The sequence below is a fragment of the Equus asinus genome, chromosome 5 (assembly GCF_041296235.1).
Source record: "Equus asinus isolate D_3611 breed Donkey chromosome 5, EquAss-T2T_v2, whole genome shotgun sequence".
NCBI classification, from domain to species: Eukaryota; Metazoa; Chordata; class Mammalia; order Perissodactyla; family Equidae; genus Equus; species Equus asinus.
In genome coordinates this window covers 110881708-110906082 of record NC_091794.1, presented here as the reverse complement: position 1 = coordinate 110906082, position 24375 = coordinate 110881708, and the positions used below count along the sequence as shown (strand labels likewise).

Genomic DNA, 24375 nt, shown 5'->3' with positions numbered 1-24375 from the left:
GCTGTCTTATGGGAGCCGCCCTCCATCCATCCATGGATGATGCTCTTATTGAGCACCTATTATGTGCCTGGCAGAGCTAAACACGCAGTCAGTGTTTTCTGGGTCTGCCCAAGCGGTCCTGGGAAGGGAATGGAAGGACCAGAGCTGACATCAGTCGGGAGGTGACCAAGCCGCTTTGGGGTTTTCCTCCATGGAGCTCCTGCTGCATCCAAGCTTGTGTTTGTGGCCTGGGCCAGTGGCCATCCCCTCATTCAGCAGAGACTCACTATGCGCTTAAGCTCCCAGACCCCATGTTGCCTGGTGTCACAGAGACATGAGGAAGACCTAAGCCGAGACCCCCACGCAGAGGGAACAGGGCGGATAAGTATAAAATGACGTGCAGAGAACGTGCTGGGATCTACGCAGCGTTGGGAGGTCCTTAATCTGGCCAAGAGGTGGCTTCCTAAAGAAAGAGACCGACACGCCTGTGCTGCGCTGGCTGGAGCAGGACGGGACGGGAGCCCGGTTGGGCGAGGGGCCCACACTGGAAGGTGTGGAAGTGACAAACAGGAGGCTCTACGTGGCTGGGGCACAAAGGCCAAGGGGGAGTGGGTGAGGCGAGGGGAGGGAGTCTGGGGACAGCAGGCCTGGCATGTATCACCAACGTGGCCTGGCTTTGCTGCATGTCATGAGCCTGCAGAAGAGGTCGCCTGCCCTCCGGAGGCAGAGAGAATGAGCGTCAGCACAGTGGCCCCGCTCCTACACATGGGACTCGCTGTCGGAGCAGAGTGGTCGGGAGCGGCCGGCAGGGGCAGGCCCGTGAGAGCCAGCTGTCGGATACTCAGGTTACTGAGCAGGTTGTTCTGGGGCTGGTGGTGTGAATCGGGCCACTGGGAGCATTGACACCATGGGAATTGGCAAAGACCATAAAGTAAGACTTCTTTTTCTTTTTATCCCTGTGAGCTGGTTTGCCGGCTAGCCAGTGCGAGGAGGGGTAGGATGCGTGTGGAGAGCAGCAGCCAGAGGTGGCTCTGTCAGTGAGCCTGGCGGGGGATGGAAAGGAGAGGCCGACCTGGACACCAGGGGAGGAGCAGCAGCTCAGTGTCACCTTTCTCAGCAGCCGCGGGGCGGGGCCGGCGAGGGCGAGGGCAGCAGGTTTACAGGGCCTGCTGGTTCTGCCAGGACGCAGCTGGGAGCAGCTCCACCTGTGGCTTCCTGAGTGGGAATAGGAAGTGAGCAAGACAAGTCAGCGTCTTCACGGCCGTGCTGGGGGACAGCTCGGCTCAGAAGGCTGGACCTTCCCACCACCCACGAGGACACTGAAAACACTAAAAAAAAGCAGTTAGAGAAGATTTGAGATGTCCAGTGTGAGAAGTTGCAGGGGTGTGGGGTGGAGGGAGACTGGCCGACGGTCGCAGGTCGCGGCTCTCGGCAGGTCCTGCAGAAGCAGGTTCAGGTCAGCCCGAAGGGGCCTGCGCCCCAGACCGAGGCGGGGGCCTCCACCTGCTGAGCAGCCAGCTCCCGGGGCTGCCTCCCTGCAGGGCCTCCTCCCTGAGTTTGAAAGCACAGGGAAGGGTTTTCATGGTGCCACTTTGAATTAAAATCTCTCCATTTTGTGGAATTGTCAGCTGCTGGAGGAAATAAAACGTTTGGCGGCTTAGTCATTTAAATACGACATTTCAAGATGGGCGATGACATGCAGAGGAGTAGAAGTCGCCCCACTTTCAGCGCAGACAGATCACAGAAATGATTACTCCCCATAACTTTCCATTGGAGGGTTTAGTGTTACAGGCCTGCTCTGCGTCGATAAATAGCTCGGGCAGAGAACAAGGCCCGGGGCGCGGAGGCGAGGCTCCGGGAGGGGAGAGGGGCCTCTGCCGTGGGAGCCGGGCAGGGAGGCCGTGGGTCTCCCCAGCTCGGGCGCCGTGACAAAGGTGGAGGACTGGGGGCTCAAACAACAGACATTGTTGCTCACAGCTCTGGAGGTTGGAGGTCCGGGATCAAGGCACCAGCAGACTGGGGTCTGGAGAGGACCCGCCTCCTGGCTCACAGACGGCCGGGCCGCTGTCTCACTGTGTCCTGCCCAGCAGAGAGAGATCGTCTCTCGAGTCTCTTCTTCTAAGGGCACCGTTCACGAGGCCTCCACCCTCAGGACCTCCCAGAGGCCCCACCTCCTAATGCCTCACGTTTGGGGTAGGACTTCAAAACAGGCATTCGGGGGAGACGGCCCCTGGCAGGCAGTCACTGGGCCAACGTAGCAGGAATACTAAGTGGTTCTCTAACTCCCGACGGCCAGAGCCTGCTGTCTCACCAGACTCAGGCCTCCAGGCCTCCCGGGGCTGCCGCTCCAGGCCCACCTGCAGGCCGAGAGCAGGGCGACAGTTGCCGGCATGTCCATGTCCTCAAGCAGATTGCAAAGTAGAGGGGCAGAGCCTGGGCTCTGGAGTCAGATCTGGACTCCCAATTCCCGCTTGCTTGTCTGGTCCCCGCTGTGTGATACGGGACCCGCTGGGAATTGTGAAGTGGGATAAACCACAAATACATTTTGGTAGAAGTACAGCTCATGCAGAATTTGGGACATACTTATGAAACATGATTTACTGTTCATCTGAACTTCAGATTTAACTGGGTGTCCTGTATTTTATCTCGAAGTCCCAGGCCCAGGCTAGCCTTGGCTCCTCCGAGCCTCAGCTCCTCGTCCCAAGACGATGTCCACCCGATGTGACAGACTGATTCCAGGTAACACAGGCGCGGCCTTCTCTGTCTGGTGATGGGTAGGTCTTGGTGGTCCTCCTAGTGACCCAGGTGCACAGGAACACCCAGAAGTCCCTGCAAGGTGATGGTGCAGAGACAGGCTCAGGACCGGGGTGGAAGCGTCCATTCACTACTGACACAGGGCCAGGCTCAGGGCATGGCTTCAGGAAGAAGCGGGGCAGGGAGGGGGTGCTGGATATGAGCAACGCTGCGAAGACACAGCCTGTGCCCTGCCATGCCGGCACGCAGTCGGAACCCGTGACAGGCTTCCAGACCGTTGACTCTAGGTATGTCATTAAGGTACCCAGTCAGTTGATTCTGAGCTCATCCAAAGGGAGTTTATTCTAGATGGGCCTGATCTAATCAGGTAAAGGTCCTTACACAGGGGACTGGGGCCCTCCCCATGTCCAGGACTCTCTCTCCTGCTGGCCTTGAGGAAGTAAGCCACTACGATTCCCACAGCTGCAAGGAACTAAATTCTGCCAACAAACCAAGGAGTTTGGAAGAGGACCCCGAGCTCAGGAGAGACCCCAGCCCACACCAGTATCTTGACTGCAGCCTTGTGAGATCCACGTGGAGGACCCAGCCTGGACCCCTGACCCACGGCAATGGTGACATGAAGGACAGGTGTGTGTAAGCTGCTGAATGTGTGGGGACAGGCTTCGCACCGTGGACAGCTGTGCAGGCCCTGAGTGCCCTGTGCCTCTGTGTCATGGAGAGACTTCCTGTCGGGTGAAAGAGGGCACCAGACCATGCGCCCTCGGGACCTAGGCCCATTGTTCCAAGTCCCTGCAAAGACTAGAAGGTGGACATCATTCGTTCATTCATTCATTCACTTCAACACATTTTGTGCAAAGTGTGTATTCGAGCAAAACCCCAGGTGGCGCCTGCCCATGGGGCTCACACACGTGGAGACCAGATGTTGGCACAGAGACACGTGGCAGCTGGCTCATGGCACACAGCGAGGCCTGTGGGGCAGGGAGGGCACTGGGAAGGGGTTGACCAAGCCGGGGCTGGGGGCCTCCCGGAGGAAGGGACGGCTGGGGAAAATCAGGGACCTGGGTTTGCTGTGTTGACACAGAGAGGGTAGATCTTCCCTCAGGGCAACCGAAGGGGTGGGCCAGGTGGGCCTTGGGGACTCTGGCCTCCCTCACCTGGGCCAGGGCTCCTGCCATGTGGCACCCAGGCTTTCACTCAAGTCTCCTCTCTCACTTCGCTTCCATGTGGGGGTTGCAGGCCCTCCAACCACCAGGTCCTCACTTTGGGCTCAGAGGAGGAGGAGAATGAGGAGGAAAAGGGGAGCATGGAAGACACAAGAAGGTAAGGGAAGCAGATGAGGGTGTGGGCTCTGATTTAAAGGGGCTCTAGGCAGCTCTGGCTCCCGGTCTGTTGGGCCAGCCCGTTTTTGTAATATCGCAGACAAGCTGGTGCAGCGGGCCTCAGCGCACGTCGCTCAGCTCTGCTGTGGGCACCCCTTCTTCTGGCCCAATGAAGAAGCGAGTTTCCATTTGGGATCTGGAAAGGTCCTCCTGCAGCCAGAGCCTTCTTTCCAAACAAGGCGCTGTTCTTCACTGCTCTCTGCACAGCAGGAAATTTGCATTTTTAATGCTCAGTGCCGCCTGTGTTGATGGAAATTACACTGATTTGCATTTTCGAGGTGGTCAGCCACTGGAGCTGTTTTTCTAATTCACATTTCTTAGAGAAAAAACTCAGAGCCATAAGCCCTCATAATGAGCCGCAGAGGACCTGGAATGTGGAAGCAGCTGTTGGAGCCCCCCTTGGACGGGGAGTGCAGGGGGCTCCCAGGACAAGGGCCAGGAAAGGAGGCCGGCGCTTGGGGCCTGGTGTGAATGCTGGACAACCCTCCTGGGGCGTGGCTTTCCGCATTGGTGGGATTGGGGGCTGTACCCGGAGTTGGCCGGACTCCAAGGTCGGAGGACCCAGTCTCCATACAAGACCACTCTCACTTCTGACACCAACATCCTTGGGAGGGGTTCCCAAACCACCCTCAGGTTTGAAAATTTGCTGGAAAGACTCAGAGGACCCACTAAACCTGTTCACTCTCAGTTACTGTTTCTTACGGGCTGGGACACGGGTCAGAACCAGCCGAGGGCAGAGGCCAGTGGGGCAGAGTCTGGACAGGCTCCCAACAGGAAGCTTTCACTGTCCCCCTCGGGGTCAGGACGCACCCCTCCAGCATCAAGGAGTGACAACACATGCCGAGTGTCACCAACCAGACCAGCTCACCCGAGCCTGGCCCCCACAGCTTTATCGGGGCTCCAGTAGGTAGACACGATTGATTGATGATTGACTAATCGGTGATTGATTGATTGGCTGATTGATTGCCCATGAGGTTGACCTCAGTCACCAGGTTGGCTGAGACAGTCACATGATTGGTCTTTCTGCCTGGCCAGTGTCACCCCAGACAAAGGTCCTCCTGTCCAGATGACCTAGGCCACCTCCCAGAAGCCAAGGGCAAAGACCAAACTGCTTTTTGGGGAAGGCCAAATTCTTTACTACACAGGGGACTCCACCGGATCCCCCAAGGCCAGACCACGCCCGCAGCTCTCCCTGAAGGAGCCCCAGGCTCTGAGGGGCTCGGGACAGTCAGGGGCAGAGCCCGTGCGTTGATCCGGTGGCCTGGCTCGGGGCAGGGGTCATGGTGTGTCTGGAGCTGGACGGCAGGATGGAAGCCCCTGAGCCAGGCAGGGGGGTGGACACAGGCGCTCCAGCCATGACCTCCGGCCGTGTCACCATCCGCCGGCCGCACCGGCTCGGCTCTTGCTGTCTGCACAGGTGGTGCTCTGCTCTGTGACCGCGCCAGCGCTGGGCCGGCCCCTCCTCACCCATCTGGTCTCCCGTCCCAGGTCACCTCCTCAGGGGGGCTCTCCGGCTGCCCAGTTAAAGCAGCTGCGAGCCCACAGTCCTCCTCCAGCAGGTGATTTCGAGCCCGTGACTCTGGTTTATTTCATTCATAGACTGTTTTCAATTTCCTGTTGCTGCTCGAGCAAAATTCCGTTAAGCCTGGGGACTTGCAACATCACGAGTTTATTCTCCTACAGTTCTAGAGATGAGGAGTCCGGACATTGCGTGCTCGGCAGGGCTGCGTTCTTTGTGGAGGCTCTGAGGAGAACCCTGTCCTGCCTCTTCTGGCTTCTACAGGCCCCTGGCATTCCTTGGCTGGTGGTCCCGTCCTTCCTCCTGAAAGCCAGCAGGGCAGCATCTTCCAATCTCTGTCTCTGACTGTGACCTCCTGCCTCCCTCTTATAAGGAGCCTGTGACGACATTAGGCCACCAGACAATCCAGGACCACCTCCCATCTCAGGAGCCTGAATTTAATCCCATGTGCAAAGCGCCTTGGCCACGTCAGGTCGCACGGTCAGAGGCTCTGGGCGTGAGGATGGGGCATCTTTGGGGGCCGTATTCTGCCCTCCATGGGAGGGATTATCTATGTCTATGCAGCGTCTTCCCTCAATATCTGCCCCCACACACCAGGCTAGACGTCTCCTGGGGGCAGGACTTGTTCATTGCTGCACCCCCAGGGCCTACTAAGTGCCCAGCACACAGTCGGGGGTCCCTGTAGATGCGTGACGTGAAGGAACTCGTGAATTCAGTGGCCAGAGTTAATGGGCCCCTTCTCGAGAAGGTTCGGAGAGGACCCGGGCGAGGGCCGAGACCTTGCTGGCTGCAGTCGGGGGCTGCAGAGCGTCCTCCTGGGACACATGCCATGAGAGCTGGCGGCTCACAGCCCAGAGGCTGGACGTGCAGCCCTGCTTCTGAGAAATGTGGGCAAGTGGCCCCAGGGAGAGAAGAGCTGCAGGAGGTCACCCAGCCACCATGCAGGCTGGTTCTCCCTCCCTTGTCCCCACGATGGGGAGCACAGAGCTATGCCCTCTCTCTGGCTGCCCTCCTGCCCATGATGCTGTTCTAGCGGGGAATCTGTGGGCCACAAATAACAGCACTAAGGGCAGGTACCTGGAACCCTAGGAGGGCCTCAGGCTCTGGGGTGCCATGCCCTCCAGTCCCATCAGACTCCTCTCGGGTTCCAGAAGTTACCACCTCATTGCTCCTCCGTCGTCCACGTGGCCCTGAGCTGGGAGGGAAGTGTGGACAGCGGTGGTTGCAATCGTGTTAGTTCAAGATAACCAGCTGTCTCCGCCTGAGCCCCCACGACCCGTCCTCCCACTGGGATCCCCGTCGTCTCTCTGCAACCTTGGTCTCCCCTCTCCGGGAAGGGGGCCTACTTTGTTTCTGAGTGAGTCAGACATCCTGAGCTATTGTGCTTTGCTTTTCATTTGTTTTTTAAAAGTCTTCAGAGCCCAAAATAGCATAATCTTCCCTGGGCACGTAAAGGCAATTGATGAGGTTGTGCCCGTCTCTCCAGTACTGATGGCAGCAGGCAGAGCCGCGTGGAGAGCCTGTCTGCAAGCAGCCATATCCCGCTGCTCCTCCTGGTGAAACCGACGCCTCGTTCTCAGCCAGTTAATCCCAAAGTGCAGTCAAGAGCCTGGCGTTTAGCGAAATTCTTGGGTACAATGGGCTTCCAGAATGAATTGTCACTTAGGATATTTAACAACAATGGGAGGAGATGTCTGCTCTTTAAGGGCCTCTTAGAACGAACTTCCATCAGTTTGTCAGAGGGTTTTATGATGACACAAGGGGCCGAGTCTGCCAGGCGACTCAGGGAGCCCCCCCTGCAGGACAAAGAGGGTACAAGGAGCCTGCAATGACCCTCGTGGCCCACTGCACACCCATCCACTCATCTGCCCTCTCAACACGCAGCCACTTGGCACCCTCGGCCAGTCAGGCAGTGCGTGGCCCCTCTGTCATCTCTCTGTGACCCCTGAAAAGCCTGATGAGAGGGGAGGAGCTTGCCCAAGAGGCGTGGGCGTTGCCTCTGTTCACAAACACTGGACTCCACGTTGAGGTTCGTGCACTCCTGGCGGAGCTGGGAAGGGCGTCCCAGGGTGGTATCTGGCATTTGCCACGACGAGGCACTAAGGCAGCCAGTTCAAGTTCTGCCCCAGAGGAAATGGTGGTCCAGAAGATGAGGATGAAAGAAAGAGCAGATAGAAGAGGAGGACGGCGGGGAGGAGACCGGCCATGGGTTGTGGCGACAGAGAACACACGTGGGGTGCTGTGGACACACAGAAGAGAGACATCTAATCCAACAGGGAGAGTGGGAAAGCTTTCCAGAGGAGGTGACACTGAGCTGAGTCCTAAAGAGCTGGGGCGAGCTGGCCAGGAACACAAGAGCAATGAGGAGGAGTTTTCTAAGAGAGACCACTGGCCAGTACAGAGGCCTGAGGGCGAGTAAGGTGGTGCAGGGAGCCATGGTTGAAATTTAAGCCAGAGAGTGACATCACCACAGCCACCACCCACTTCACCATGATTTACTGAGTACTTGCCGTGCACCAAACACCATTCCAAGGCCTGGATCTCTGATGACTCACGTAATACTTAGAACCCCCAAGAGGTAGAAACTACTATTAACCTCATTTTACAGAAGCACAGAAGGGTTAAGCAACTTGCCCAAGGACACACAGCTGAAATATGTGATGCGAAGCCAAGCCATCTGGCCAGAGGCTGCACCTTACCTGTGCTCTTCTGTTGCAGCACAGATCCGATTTGCCTCCACCTTTGATTGAAGCCACCGCTCCTGGGAAGAGGGCGGCGTGAGGGTGACCCGGCTGGCTGTGGAGAATTTCAGTATCTTAGACACCCAAGGCCCCACTTCCTTCAGTTTTAGGGGACTTTTTGCCTCTGACATCAGTGCCTGGACCCCACTTAACAGACACATCCAGTCTCAGGACTTCCTTGTCCTATTAATCATACTGGGTAGAAATCAGAGATTTTTCCATCAAGAGTCTGAAAGCTTCATTTTCAAAGGGTGCCTCTCATTGTACGCACAGATAGCCGTCTCCTTATAAAGCATTCTGCTTTGAAACCCCAGGATGAAAGGGCTGGAGTCCCAGCGATCGGAGAGATGGGAGGAATGGTAACAGTAATCCTTGTCGTCATCCTGCACAGTGGTTGTATTTTTGAAGTTAGGGGAGGGCTCCTTAGTGCTCACGCCTTCACGCTCGGAGCCTGAGCCACGCCCTTCCTGAGAGCAGGAATGATGTCCGGCGAGGAAAGTGGCTCCAGCAGAGACAGGGCCTTGCCGAGGTACTGCTCCCAGCATGGGGGTTCTCCTCCCCACCCCGGGCCTTTTGAAGATCTGACAAAAATGCTTTAGTGCCACGCAGGAGCCCCCAGGGCCACCAGGACTTAAACGTGTAAGAGCCCAGGACGCATTTCACGGCAGCTCCCGGCCACGTGTCCATTCTGCGGTGCTGGCGTCAGGAGGTGGTGATTCTGCTCTGCCCCAAATACAAGGAAATCCCTCTCCTTGGACCAGGGCAGGAAGAGCCTCAGGCAGTGGCGTGTGCATAAAAAGACCCTGAAGATACTAACAGTCAGGAAGAGGGAACGGGGGCAGCGGGCCGCCACCCCCAGAGGAACTGTCAGGCTGGTCACACACACGATGCCCTTCTCGTCCACACCACCCTCCAGAAGGTCTTCCTCCGCTGCTCGCTGGAGCACAGGAGGCTGCCGGGCGGGCTGCGCCGGTGAGGGTGAGAGAAATCACAAGATGCTCACAGCCGCCAACCGTCCTTGTCGGGCTGCGGAAAAGCAAGGGCGATCTGGGCTGAGAGCAGGAACGGAGCCTGCAGAACTGGGATGTGATCTCCAGCCAGGAAACTCACTTAGGGATGCTCCCCACAGGGAAACACCTGGAGAGGACAGGCGTTTTAACCTTAAGTCCCCCGAGGGTCACCCCTCCCCATGCTGCACAAGATAAGGTGGGGAACGTCCCCCCAAACAATCTTTGGGGTTGCCCCAGATGCTCATGGGTCAGAGGTGCTGAGATGAGGCAAAAAAAGACGGAGTTCTCCAAGACGGTCAGGCAGATGCTGTACCAGGGTGCTGTCCAGGTCAAACTAGGGGAGTGTGTCCACTGGCTTTCTAGACCCTGGTGGGAGCAAAAACAGCAGGCAGAGTCTGCCTTGCTCTCCCAGCACTGGGGCGAGCACCCAGTGGTCACTCTGGCTGAGCAGGTGACCAGAGGCTGCAGGAGGGCGCGGCTTTGAGAATCTTCCAGTTAACAGAGGATGAGGTAAAAATCCCATCTTGATTCCTGACCTTGCAGAAAATCCTTCGGAAACACCTCGTCTGGCCCCCATTGCAAATCTCAATGTGGACGAGGGAACGGGCCCCTTATCTGTGGGCAGGGGCTCCTGTGGTCAGCGTTGCTCCTGTTGGGGCGGGAGCAGATGGAGAAGAACGGGGAACCGGAATGACCCCTGGGGGCTTGCTTTCTGGTTTCTCATTTATCTCCTTTTTGGAGCTCAGGTGCACAGAATCTGATTAACCCTGCGTCTCCCTTCAAGACCCACCACCGTGCGTGGCCCTCTTTTGTTGTTACTGTTGTCGTTTTTGGCTGTTTTTATTATTTCTTTATTTTTAATAATATAAGGAACTCCTGCGAATCCACCACAGGATTTTGTGTTCATCGTTCCTTCTTTAAAAATAGTTGTGTCCTAGCTATATGTACGCCTAACAAGATATTATTCATACTGTTTAATTCTGCTGCTTTGATTTTTATAAAGAATATCATGCTGTGTGTGGTCTTCTCATACTTGCTTTTCTCCGTAAAACCTAATTACCAATGAGGTTGGGTACTTCTTCAAATATTTATTGGCATGCCTATTTTCTCTTCTGTGAAGTTTCTTTTCCTCTATTTTCATCCATTTTCCCAATGCAAGTTTATCCTTGCGTTACTAGTGTGTAGTTTTACAAATTCATGTGTTATTGATATTAACGGTTTTTCAATTTTCTGTGTTGGAAACGTCTTCTCCCAGTTTGTAGCCTGCCTTTACTGTCTGTGAGGAAACTTGATAAACAGAAGTTCTAATTTTAATGAAGACGCATGTTTTAATCTTTTACGTAAGAGATTTTTTTTTTTTAAAGAAATTTGGCCATCCCCCAAGATAAAACTACAGTTTCTTTAAGTGTTGCAAAGTTTGCTTTTGGTTTGTAAGACTGTAGCAGCTGGAGGGGAGCTTCCGTATGGTTGTATGGTGTGAGGTAGGGGTCCAACTTCAAGCTTTCCTCCTGGGTCATGACTTTTCCAGCTTCAGTGGGTGAGGAGACCCCTTTCTTCAGCGCCCTGACAGACTGGGCCTGGATCTTTCATGTCTGTCTTCAGCCCCTGACTGGAAGTTGGTAGGTGTAAAACAGTTAATTCCCAATTCCTTGTAGAGGCCCCAGTTGATGGGGATCCAGGGTCCCTGAGTCACAGCAGCCTGGAGCAGTGACTTTGGACCCTTCGGGCTGCTGTCCCTGTGGCTGTATAGGGTTCCTACATGACCTGCCAGAGTCAACACATAATATGGGGTTTCATCTGAGTTGTGCATTCCCACCTGCTGTCTCATTTTAACTTCCCACTCAGTGAAACAGGAAAGCCCTAGGACACTGAGGTACGAGGGGGTGTGTGGAATCCTGGACACACACTCAGCCAGGAGTGGGTGGGGTTGGGACCTGACTGCTTCCTCTTGGTCAAGTCCACACTGACCACCTCCTCTTGACACTGTGGGAGGGAAATAGTATGGGGACAAGTGGCATCTGGATGAAGCTCCTTGCTAAATGAACTTGTAACCAGGAGTCACTCCCACGTGATTCATTCAGTCCAGAAGGAAACACAGGAAGGAAGCCTACCCTGCAGAATTGGGAGCTGTGGCCGCTCAGACGCTGGACGTGGTCTTGCCCTCTCCTTCCTTCCCCTTAGCCTGCTGTCCTGATGCCCGAGACTAGATCATCATAACTGGAGGCCGCCTTCCAGGGCTCTGTGCCTGAGCTGGAGGGGCCGGGAAGAACTGCGACCAAGACACTCTGGGGCTCTCCTCCCCATCAGCATAGCTTCTCACTCTGGTTCACGGCAGTGCTGGATGCATATCGCGGAATGAACAAACGAATGAATGAATGAATGACCAGCACTACAGAGATTCTGATCCAGACAGTGAAATCCAGCTGTGTTACTGTCCAGACTTGGTCCCACGTCTCACTCCCACTGGTCATGTCCCTCCACTGTGGGGGACTTTGTCCCCTCTCTCTCATCCTGGAAATATTGCCCTCATGCCCACCCTCTTTGACCTGCTTAACCCCCACTCATAGTTGAACAGGAATAGAAACTGTGGTCCTGTGGCAGCTGGAGGAACTCCTGGACACCCTTACTGTCTGCTGGGCTCTGTGTCAATGAGAGACAGTGGAAGGGGCAGTGAGCGCTTGTGGACGGTTGGCAGGTATGTGCCATGCGGTCCTGTTTCGGCCAACTCTGGCTGCCATAGCAAATATCACACCAGGCAGTTCAAGCAACAGATGTTTATCTCTCACAGTTCTGGAGGCTGGAAGTCCATGGCCTGTCCTGGGGAGGGCCCTCCGCCTGGCTTGCAGACAGCTGCCTTCTCACTGTGCCCTCACTTGGCAGAGAGAGGACTGTAGCCTCTTCGTCTTCTTAAAAGGGCACCAATCCCATCGTGGGAGCCCCACCTTCACGACCTCATCTAACCCTAATCACCTCCCAAAGGGCCCCTCCGAACCCATCACACTGGGGTCAGGGCTTCAACACGTGGACTTGACGGGACACAGACATTCAGTCCACAACACCTCCCAGCAGCCATAAGAGAGGCAGGACGATTATCCCAAGTTTACAGGTGAGGTGGAGAGAGGTGACGTCACTGGCCTGAGGCCACGCTTCTCCTAAGTCCAAGATCTAGACCTGATGATCCGGCTTGAAGGACTGTATTCCTAACCATTGAGATACCCTACCCTGCAGGCTGACCAGGAAGCCAGCAGGTGGGAACCCAATGCCGTCAGGATGTGGCTGAGGTAGATCCCAGCCTCATCCCCCAGAACTAAATCTGGAAGGATGGGGGAGAGGCTAATGTCACCCATGATGATCACAGCGAACATCCCCTGAGCGCCTTCCCCGTGTCCACTGAGGATGCTACAGCCACCGACACACGTGCCCACCGCGCCGAGCCCGCGGGGAGGATCTGCGCATCGGTGTTAACCACGGAAGGCCTGTGCCTCTTGTCCAGGTCCCCCAGCCGGCAAAAGGCCAGACAAGCCATGATGGGGCTCTGCTCCAGAACACGCACTGCCCGCCTGTCCCCAGGCTGCCTCCCAAGCAGCCGCCTGGGAAATGATGCTCCTTCACAGGGCTGCTGTGGGGGTTAAACGGCCCAGACTTCTAAAGCACTTGACGCATAGTAGGTCGTTTAGAACATTAGCTAGAGTTAATGTAATTATCATCATTCTCACCCAGGCACTGAGTGGGCGTTCAACGACTTTTTGAATGAATGAATGAATGAATGAACAGCTATGTAAGTTCAGTAACAATACTATGTCTATTTTATAGCCGAGGCCAGTAGCCGGCCACTGAGTCTTCAAACCCTCCCTCCTTTTAAAGAAATGATTGTCGTTAATGTAAAAAACATTTTTATTAAAATTAACATTTTCAAATAAAAAGAAACTGTATAAGACGTGGGTTCTCGTATCCGCGTCTTTATTCAGCGTGTTGCAATATGTCATTTTGGTTGAAGTATATGAAGAAAACGCCGGCTCAGACATACACATAGTCTGGAAAGAGATGAGGACTGAACAGCCCTTCCAGCTGACTGGGGGATCGTGTTTGAGCCCACGCTGGAATGGGACAAGTGGTAGTTTCTTAGAGCCTCGTGGCAGTGTGGAACCCATACCTGCGCCTCTTCTATTGTGTTACATTAAAACCCACTGGTTTATCTTACTTTGAATGGATCTTTTACCCATGCGTGGTTTTTTAATAGCTTTATTGAGATATAATTCACATTTTATACAATTCAGCCAGTTGAAGTGTACAATTCAATGGTCTTGGTATAGCCACACCTATGTGCAGCCATCACCGAAGTCAATTTTAGAACACTTCCATCACCTCCAAAAGAAGTTGCACCCTTTAGCTCTCTCTCTCCTATCTTCCTCCTCCCTCCACCCCCACCCCAGCCCTGAGCATCCTGTAATCTACTCCCAGTCTCCACAGATGTCCCGATTCTGCACATTTCACGTCAATCAGCAGCATGTGGCCTTTTGTCTGCCTCTCTCCCTCAGCACCACTACTGCAAGCTTCATCCATGCAGCAGCCTGTGTCAGTGCTCCACTCCTTTTCACGACTGAGTAATATTCCATTGTGTGGACGGACCTCTTTTGTTTATCTATTCTTCTGTCGATGGACATCTGCATTGTGTCCACCTTTTGGTGATTATGAACAGCCACGTGCAAGGTTCTGTGAGGACTTTCACTCGTTCGTGACGCTCTGGTGGCTTATATCCCCCAGGGGGGCTCTCTCGCACGCCTGATAGCTTTTGACGTGGGAGTACTTGACTGATCAGGTCAACATAAAGTTTATAGTCCAGACCAGGACCTTTTGAGAGCGAGATGAGGCGCTGTGAACAACGACTCCAGGAGGACGGTCCCAGGCAGACTGGAACCTATGGGCCCCTGCTTGCCTCCCTCTGGGACACCCACCTCCCCTAGAGTGGCAATCTCCGTCTTCAACACCATCCGGATGAGGCTGCCCGCCCCTCTCCCCATCGTCAAGCAAGTTTTAACAAGCCTGGTGCTCCAGTCACGGACAGTCACTAACTTTCCCAGCTGGGAGTGTGGGGCTTGGGGTCTGACCAGAGGAGTCTGGGCACGGAGACGCCCAATGTCACCAGCCCCTAACGCCAAGTCCAACTTCCAAAGGGATGTTTGTCAAGTCTGCATTTTCTGGAAGTCACTGGAATGAAACACCCTGAGAGGAAAGACCTCATTTGTCCGATTCGACAGTCACAGAATACATTCTGGCGAAATGAATGAGGGAATTGAAGAGTGACCCTGAACTGCTGGCCGCTCCGCCCGAAGAGAAGTTAGCCCGAACGTGCGGGCGTCAGGGTTCCCCGAGGGTTGCCCGAGCTCCTCAGAGGCAGGCAGCTTTCTCTCCCTCCAGCACTCAGCAGGTGCTCGCCTGCCGTAGGGACGCTCAGTTCCTGTTGAGTAAGTGATGGCTCAGCAACATGCGTGGACGGAGCACGGCTTTCCTACAGGGTCATCTGCGACCTCCCTTCTGAGACCCGGACACCGTCCTTCCACGGCAACTCACAGCGTCATTTGCTGCTGCGGGAAGGAAGGCTGGGGGCGGAGTTTGCAGGCTTCTGGCCCCTGAGAGCAGGAGAGAACTTAGGAGGGAGGTGGTGGTGCTGACTGTCACAGACAATAGCCGGCCAGTGACCTTCAGAAGGTTGGAGATGGATGGTTATGCATTTATAGCTTGTGCGTCTGTTTAGTATCTGAATTCTATGCTGAACCGTAAGTCCTGTGAGGGAGGGACCAGTGTGTTTAACTTACCACAGTATACCTGGTACGGAGGACCTGGCACAATAAATACTGGTGGCCCGAGGAGTAAGTTAGTAGACAGCTGGCACCTGTCCTCAGACGTCCCTCAGTCCTACTGATGGCAGCCTCTTCCTGAACGCGGCGGCTCTGGGAGCGCCCAGCGTGGCGGAGCACGGCACAGCCCGTCTAATGCAGTCCTCCTGAGGCTTGCTCCTTCCTCCCCCATTTTCAAGACGTGAGAACCGTGGTCAAGGAGATGTCGGAACTGGTCTGAGATCATCCAGCTGGTAAGAAGTGGAGGCAGGACTTGAAATTATTTGTTTGATTCGTAAAAAAAGAAAAAAAAACAAACAAATGCAAACCGTGTTTTTCCGACCACCACAAGCGTCCTTTTTTGGATGCGATTATCTGTACTGATTTTTCGCATCTCTGTCCTGGGTCGTGGGAGTCGGGGAGGGAGAGGTCTAGTGGTGTTGCTCCTCAGAAATATCCTGGATTGCTGTCGTCACTTTTTATAGCCTGGAGAACAGAAACTCCTTAAGCTCATTTGGGAAGCCGTGGGCCTGATTCAGCTTTTCGACACCTGCTCCAGACACTGCGGATGTGCGCTGCCTCCTCCTGAGCCTTTGTTGGCTTCTGCAACAAAGGAGAACTCCGGAGCACCAGCCATCACACCCAGAGCCGGGAGTCACTGTCTCCTGGGACACTTGGCATTTACCTTCTCGCTCAGTGAAATTTCTGGAGACACTGGAACAAAAGGGATAATGCATTCCTTAGCTTCACTGTCCCAAAGCCAGTGCAGAACTCAGCCAAAGGCGCGACATTGGGCCTTGATGAAAGAGGCATAAAGCAAGATGTGTAGTGGATAATGTGAAGGCTTGCCTTAAAACTCACGTGCTACGTTTCTATTTAGCCTTTGATTCCAGATTTATCTCAGTCGCCCTCTTCGATTACAACATTTAGCAGAGGTAAGTAAAATTCCTCCCCAGAAAATTGAAAACCTTGCAGAAATGAAGGCCTATGCCTGAGTTTTACCAGCCTTGCAGGTAAGCACTGACCTGCTCTGTCAAGTTAGGATTACATTTGTCCAAAAGTTATAGAAAGCTGGAGTAAGCTGTAGCTTGAACTAAAGAGAGATTCATTTTTCTTGTCTAACAGGAAGTCTGTAGGTAGCTTCAACTGGGGTTCACATGGATGTCCACAATGCCCTAACTACTTCTATCCATTTGCTCTGGCATTCTCCAGATGTAGCTTCTACCCTCACACCTGTCACCTCATGGTTACAACAGGGCTGCATGATCTCCTGCATCCCATTGCATTCCAGGTGGGAATAGTAATGAGAAAGAAAGCAAAAGGTGTGTTCTAAAGGGTCAGCCCCCTCCTGCAGAACTTTGCCAGAAGTTCCATCAAGCAATTTCTGTTCATATCTGGTTGGCCAGAACTGTGTCACAGGCCACTTTAGGTACAAGATAGGCTGAAATATGTAAACTTTGGGCCAGGCACATTTATCCTCTCACTACCACCACCAATTCTGTTAGTAAGGAAGAAGGGGAGAATGGACGTTGGGTGGTCAGCTGGCAGCCAGTGATTTCAGCCACGCTCCCTAGGAGACTAAACAAAAGAGAGCATTTTGGAGAAGCACAATGTCAACGGGGAAATGCAGGGCTAGCAGGGGTTGTGCGGCAACCAGCCACACGGTGTGGGAGGTAAGAAGAACCCAGGGCAGCAACAGGTAGAGTCTGGATGTCGCTGTCGTGAACACATGTTGCTCCCCAGGGTTCTGCTTTTTAACGTGCTCAGGAAGCGGGCAGTGAAGTGGCTTTCTTTGCAGCATCCTCCAGGTGCTGCCCTACAGAGAGCCTGCGTGTCGCATGGGCCCGGCTGGAGCACCAGCCAAGCGGTCCCTTCCCTGCTGAGTGATGTTGGCCAATGGCTTTGAACTCCTTATACGTATGCGTGTGATGAGGCCTGACATCCAGCCTGCGGGCCTGGAGCAGCCACACCAGATAGCACTATATTCAAATGCCTTCACACCAGTTGGAAACAGCCCCTGAACTTCCCCAGCACAACCCCGGATTGCCTCAGGTCCTCGCCCAGAGCTGCCCCCTGGCTTTGTGGCCATGGCCAGCCTCTATTCCAGGGCCCATGTTGCACAGCATTAAATATTTTAAATATTAGGCCCAGGTCTGATAATATTACCAATCTCTCCAGGTTGTTGCAGAAGTTAAGCTCAGAAATGTAAAATTCATCACAGCGGCTGAGGCTTACAGACTCGAGTGCATCTCAGGCCACACTGGGCAAACCATCTGCGTCTCTGCCCGACATCTGCGCTCTCAATAAGTGACATGTCTTCCTCTCTTCTTAACGTGTTCCGGAAGCCTCTTCAAGTTCGAGGATAACAGCTCGGACAAGGCATTGTTAGAGGCAAGTGGCTTTTTCGCTCAATTACTCTCCAGATTGGCTGGGAGCAGCCCAGATGCCACCTTGGGGAAGATGGGGTCTGACAATTACTGGATGAGGAAGGGGACCATAGATGAGTCTGCTGCTTTTTGGTGTATTGAGAATGAGTCTCTGAGTAGAGCCTGAGCTCCAACAAAATTTTTAAAAATGACGATAATTGTGACGATGATAGTGATAATGAAAATGGTGATGGTGATGATATTGGTGATGACAGTGATGACGGTGATGGTGATAATGATGGTGGTGATCATGATCATGGTGGTGATAACGGCAATGATTATGAGGATGGTGACGATTATGAGGAAGATGGCAATGATCTTTCTTGATGAATAACAGCGCTTCCCTCTAGACAGAAGCACAGCCCCCAAAGATGCATTATCTGACCCATGTTACAGTTAGAGGTGAACCAATCATTGTTGACAAGTGTCTGCCTCTCAGTTTCCAGCATTAGTCAGATGCCTGCCTCTTGGGCAGGTGATGAAGTCTAGTCTCGAATCTTCCCTGCCTTGAGATTCAACGATCTGTTCAGAGTGTGGAGGTAGAAAAAGGTATGCAAACTCAGCATGCTTGCCAGAAAACATGCTTTCTTCCTCTGAATAAATTCTGGCATCGTCAAGTTTAGGGGCTCAGTGAAAACAAGATATAAATTATCTCCTTTCATTGTTGATACCTGCTGCTAGGTGTAGAAGATTCTATGATTGTGTAAAGTGTTGCCTGCCCTCCCTGTGTGATGTCTATGCTTCCTCAGCCCACTGGCGTCAGTGTGGCCATGTCCCTTGCTTTGGCCAGTGAAATGTGCATAGAAGTGACATGCACCCCTTCCCAGTAGAACCGTTAAGGGCCGTGGCGAGGTTTTGCCACGAGCCCTGGCCCTGTGCTGTGACAGGGGATGTCCAGGTAAGAGCAGCTCCTTCTGGCTGGGTCCCAGAGTGAAGACAACATGCAGTGGGCTGATGGTAACTACTGGTGCTTGTGAGCGTGAGTAAGAAACCCCCCTTTGTTGGGCTTGGCCACCCAGCTCGGGGTTGTCTGTTGACACAATGTAATCTAGCCTGAGCTGACCCACGTGGTTTATGAATCCATTTAGAAGAGACATCAATAGCCCAGACTCATTGGTGTCCCGCTTTGCCTTTTCTGCCTGGAGCCAAGGAGCAGTGACCACCCCGGGGCAGACCTCCTTCCTGAGCACTTGCCCCGGATGAGGAGTTTCTCTTGCTGCCAGCGGTGCTCGTGCCCAGACAGTCACTGGAACTTTCTGCGCACCCTCAGGGCTCAGTCCGCAAGATGAGCACATCCCCTCACCTCTCCTACTAGCAGGAGTTGGAACTTCAGGGGCCAGGGAGAGACTCAGCGCCCAGCCCCTTCTCTTACTCCTAAGTGTAAACAAGTGACCCACTCCTTCATGTCCCCGATCTTCACCCCTTTACCCTAATATCTAAATAAACCTGTCCCAAGCACTGTGTGAAGTCCAGCATCTCTTCCTCCCCCACTCCCACCCAGGCCCAGAGCATTCTAGAATATAAGAGAGGAAGGGAATTTTGCTCACATTTCTTCCCAAGATAGTTACTGTGTCCCACTTCTTCCTCCTGGCTACGCCCTGGACCTGGTCATTGTTGTCTCCCCTGCCCCTGCCTGCCCCCAGTAGAGACCACCCCTTTCCTCACTCCTGACACATCCCTAACAGGAGCCCCACTGCCCTGGAGCGGAAACACAGCACAAAACACACGTCAGCCTGGGGTCTCAGCCACAGTTGTGAGAAAACACAAGGACTCAAGTGGGCACTGCGGCCCCTCCCCCTGGGGCCCCCGGCCTCTGACTGGCTTCCCCGTACGCGACTGCCCACTCGGAAGACCCTCTCCTCTTCTCTCCAGCTTCCCCTCCAAACCTCGTGGACCCACAATGCCAGGACTGCCTTTTGCAATGCGAATCAGTCCTTTTTCTAGTCCTCCTTGACCCTCAAATAGAAGAGGCCAAGCTGACATCACAGAGAATCCCCAAAAGGTTGGGAATGACGGTTTTCCTCCATCCCGGGCCAGACCTAATGTTTAGGCAGCCCTCCTTCCACCCGCGGAGAGAGTCCGTCGCTGGCTCAGAGTAAGCCCCAGGGTCGCCTTTTCCTCTTTCTGATACACACGTACATTTGAGCTGGGGTGGAGGCCTGCGCTCTCTCGCCAGCCCTGGGCTGAGGGATGTCGGCCTGTGAGTCAGCGTGTCTGGTGGTCTCAGCCTCCCTCTCCCTCCAGAATCTCACCCGGCGGCCTGGCCCCTTCACTCAGCTGGAGTTTGCAGCTGTGTGTGCAGCCTCACTGGGGAACAGCTCTGACGCCCCAGGAGGAACCCCAGGGTCTGGGCACTTAACCTCCCCGAGAAGTAGAAGTGACGTGGAGCACCCCCCCCACCATGTGCTCCCCCCACCACATTCAAGCTTTATTGGGTGGGGGGAGCTAGCGAGGCAGGAGGGTGGAGAAGATAATGCTGTGACTGCTTTAAAGAAACTTCTAATAATTTTAATCAGCATTTTCCCTTCCCTTTAAAATCACAAACTTAGCTACTTAATCAAATGTCATGCTTAAGACACATTTGCCTCCTTGGGAGAAAAATGAACAATGGCAGCTCTATTTGGCTTTGGATGGGTTTTAAAAATAGTCGAGTCTGTGAAGGCCATTAGGTAAATGGCCTAAGAGAGCTTCAAAGAGGGCCTCCTGCGGGCTCGGCCAGCTCCTTTGTTTGGAAAATAGGGCGAGGCAGGGCAGGGAGCTGAGAGCCCCAGGTGGTTCTGGGTTCCGGGGTGCAGACTTCTCCCGGGGAGGGGGAGCACGAGACTTTCCACAGCGGGCACATCTGAAAACTTCTCTTTTGCACTTGTTGAAGATGGTAGGCGTGTGTGTGTGTGTGACAGTGTGTGTGATAGTGTGTGTTGGGTGCGGGATGACATAACGCCTACCCTCTCAATTCCCAAGAAAGGAGAAAAATGAAATGGTCAGAACTGTGAGGTGCTGTCAACCTGCAGGAGACCAGTTGCATTGGTGGTGAAATATAAGTCCTGCTTTTATTGTTTTATGGCATGTAAAAGTGACAGTGTTTCCATCAGGAGAAAAAACGAAAGCAAAATAAAGGCACTGCTTTCTTTGGAGGGGGCTAGACTGGTGTCACCGGTGCCGCCGAGGGAAGAGAGAAGCTCCAGCGCTTGCTCCTAGACCCTGCTTTCCAGCCTGGGCAGGTGGGGCATCCTGCCTCCCCAAAGTCAAGAGGCCACACCCACCTGGCTTCTTTAGCCTCTGACCTGCCCTCGTGACTTCTGTTGCAGCTTATTCCCACCGCTGGGTCAGAAAACACTCCTTTTGAATTTCTTCTTAGCCTGGGGTTCAAACCTGGGGTCTGGGGACCCCTAGGGTATGTGGGTAGAATTCAAGGGGTGTTTACACTTGGATGGGGCAAAAATTACATCTTTACTTTTGCGAACTGCAGCTGAAATGCAGCATTTCCTTCCACTCTAGGTGTGGGCAGCAGATCGCAGCGCATGATGGGACCTCAGTGCCTCTGACCATCAGACAGAAACTGCGGGCGTTTCCAATCCCCTTCCTGTGATTACAGATTTCTCAAAAACTACTGCTGCGTATCTCAACACCCAAATTGTGGTATTTTTTTGGATCGGCCAAGTAATTACCTAATGTAGTAATAAAAAAGAGCATACATGGCTATATAAAAAATTTATTTTGTTAAAATTTTGACACTGTATTTCAGTATAATTGGTTTCCTAATAATCCTGTGCATTTTAGTGTATGCGCCTAAAAATACTCTGAGACAAGTTCCCGAGGGCTGCGTTCCCGGAGCAGAGCCGGTCGGGAGCCTCTGGAGAGCAGGCCCGGCTTCCTCCAGGGTCATTCTGGCTCCTGGAAGGGCCTCCCAGTGTAGCACCCCCACTTTGGGCCGCTAGGTGGCAGCAGTGCCAGCACCCCCTTCTCTCCTGGCCGTCCTGGGCCCAGCCTGTTGTTCTGGGACCTCCAGTCTCCTAATGGGATCTCTCCCCCAAACCCTTCAAGGAGAGGGCTCTAGGGGGAAGCCGGTGCATGAGCGGCCAGGCAGGGAACATGCTGGCTCAGCCTGGTGTGTCTCTGGACCACAACAGTTACACTGGGTATGAGGCCATCTCCTTTAACCACCACAAACATCTCTGTGTGGAAAGGAACATGAAACCCACTTTACAGATGAGGAAACTGAGGGTCAGCGAGGTTAGATAATGCACCCAGGACCCCACGATTAGTAAACAGCAGCGCCTGGTCTGCCCATGTCAAGACTTGGGTTCCTGCTGCCACCTTCCTAGCCCCAGTCTGTCTCCTCCGGGATCTTATGGAAGGCAGGTCACCCTACCCTCCTAAACCCTTTGGCTCTCAAAGACCTGGAGGCCCAAGGGGGAAGGGCCTGCCTGGAGGCCACAGTCCCAGCCATGCTAAGCCTGGCTCTGTCCCCCTCCCCAGCTGCCTCAGTGGCTCACTGGGGCCTGCGTGCTGGTTGCACGGGGCTAGGGTGACCCCAGAGCTTAGCTGGCAGAGGCACCTGCCTGGAGCAGGCACCATCAGTTAACTGGACTCCCGCCTCCACATCTGCAGCCTCAGAGCAGCACTGGCTTGATTTCTAGGCCGGGTTTGCACCTCCCCGGAGAGCCTTGAGAGATGAAAGCAGGGCTGTGTTGTGGTTTCCCAAGGAGTCAGCAGGTGTGGCTTTCAGTGGAGTGTCTTGTGTGTCACCTTTCCAGGGCAAGGGTCCCCATCAGTGCTTTTACTCCTCTAGTCACTGTCTTGCAAATAAAGCCTACCCAGGTAAGTGTGGGGGGTGGGGTGGGGGTGGGGTGGGGGTGGGGTGGGGAGTCCTAGGATGGGGAAGGGGCCAGAACGGAGGATCCAGGAGGCCGAGTCCTCCGGAGCCAGGAGCGGCCTGGCCCAGTAGCAGCTGCGGTGGGGCGAGCAGGGGCTGCCAGACGCTCCGCCCAGGACTGCTGGAGCGTCGGGATTCGGGACCGGGCTGGGATGGGGCAGAAGGTGCTGAAGCTCCGACCAGGCACAGAGACTTCTTCCCCAGGGGCCGGGCGGGGGCCGGGCAGCGGGAAGAGAGGAATCCCTGGGAGGGGCCCCTCTGTCTCCCACAGACTCCGCGCCCCTCTCCTGCAGCTCCGCCTGGAGGAAACTTTCCGCGCAGCCCCCCCCGCTCCGTGAGCCCCCGAGCGCTCCCTCAGGAACGCCCCCTCCCCAAATCAGCTCTCCGGGTCCGCCCTGCGCACCCGTAACCGGGTCGGAACCTCAAACTGCTTCGCAGGCCATCTGGTTACCGTGGCAACACCATCCGGCGGCGCCCGGCTGTCCAATCCGAGCCCGCGGCCTTTCTCTAGCCTTTCCCAAGGTGGGGACCGGACGAGGCCGGGATGGGGGAAGGGGCGGCCCGGGGCCCCGCCTGGGGTGTCGCCTGGGTCTGGCACAGCCCCCCGCGGCGAGGCGGACCACTGCGAGGCGGGGCGGCGAGCAGCAGCCGGGCAGGACAGGGGGCTAGGGCTCCAGTTTGAGGGGCGGGGAAGCGGGTGACGTGAGCCGGGCCGGGCGGGCGGAGTTGGGACCCGCTCGGGGAGGCGGGGGCGAGCTCGCAGAGAGGCAGACGCGCGGAGGGAGGAGGCTGAGCGGCGCGGGCGGCTCTGCGGCGGGCGCGGTGGGCGCGGGCGGCGGGGCCCCGGGATCCCCGCGCGCCTCCTCGGCGCGGCGCCGCCGCCGCGCGTCCCCACGCCCCGCGCTCCACGGCGCCCTCGCCCCGCGCGCCTCCCGTGCCCGCCTCCTGCCAGCCTCCGGTGCCGCGGCCGTCTGCAGGGCGAGCGCTCAGACGGAGCCCCCGGCCAACTTGAGCTGCGCCGACCGGTGGCCGAGCCCTGGGCACAGCCCCCTCACCTGGCGGCGCGCCGAGGGGACTCGCGTCCACCTGCATCGCCGCCGCCTGCGCCCCCAGACCGCGCCGCCCCCTAGGCGCGGGGGTCGGACTAGAGGCAAGAGCCACGCCGCGAGACACGCACCGTGCGCGGCGTCGCCCCCTGGCTTCCTTCCTCGCTGCCCCGGGAGGGCGAAGCCGCGGCTCCTCTGACCCTCGCCGCGCTGCCATAGCGCCGGAGCGCGCCCCTCCCAGGCCGGCCGCGGGCGCCCGCGCCTCGCCGCTGCCTTCCCTGGGTCGCCCCCGGAGGGGCCGCGAGCCCCGCGCCCCGGCCAGAAGATGTGCGCCCCCGCGGGCCGCCCCGCCTGAGCCATGCGCCCCAGCGGCGGTGGCGCGCCGGCCGGCATGGAGCCCCGCGCGGCCGCGCTCTGACTCGTTCTGCGCCCCGCGGCCGGCGGGTGGCGGGCGGCGGGCGGCGGGCGGCGGCGGACCGAGAGCCAGAGACCGGCGCCGCGGGACGGAAGCGAGCGGGCGCGGGCGCCGCGCAGATGGCCGGGGCGAGCAAGGTCTGAGGCTCCGCTCCCCGAAACGTGACCATGTGGATTCAACAGCTTTTAGGACTCAGGTGAGCGACCCGGCTGGCGCCCGGGGTGCGAGTGGGTGCGTGGGTGCGTGGGTGCCCGGCTGGGCTGAAGCAGTGCTTTGCTTAGTGTTGCAAATAAAGGCACCCCCTGACTGCTCCCCGCGGGCAGCCAACGGCGTGCGCTGGGAGCCGGGTCGGAGCGCCAGTCCGGAGCTCGGAGCCCCGCGGCCCCGCAGGGA

The 24375-nt window shown here is 55.7% G+C and overlaps 1 protein-coding gene across 1 annotated transcript in view; it reads left to right on the top strand.

Moving 5' to 3' along the window:
• The first annotated feature begins 24010 nt into the window (after positions 1 to 24010).
• AJAP1 (adherens junctions associated protein 1) overlaps positions 24011 to 24375 on the top strand; it is a 127326-nt gene continuing 126961 nt past the window's right edge. Inside the window, exon 1 of the mRNA XM_044769541.2 lies at positions 24011 to 24178. Within this exon, the coding sequence (XP_044625476.2) occupies positions 24150 to 24178 (29 nt within the window). The 5' untranslated portion in view covers positions 24011 to 24149. The remainder of the gene's footprint in view (positions 24179 to 24375) is intronic.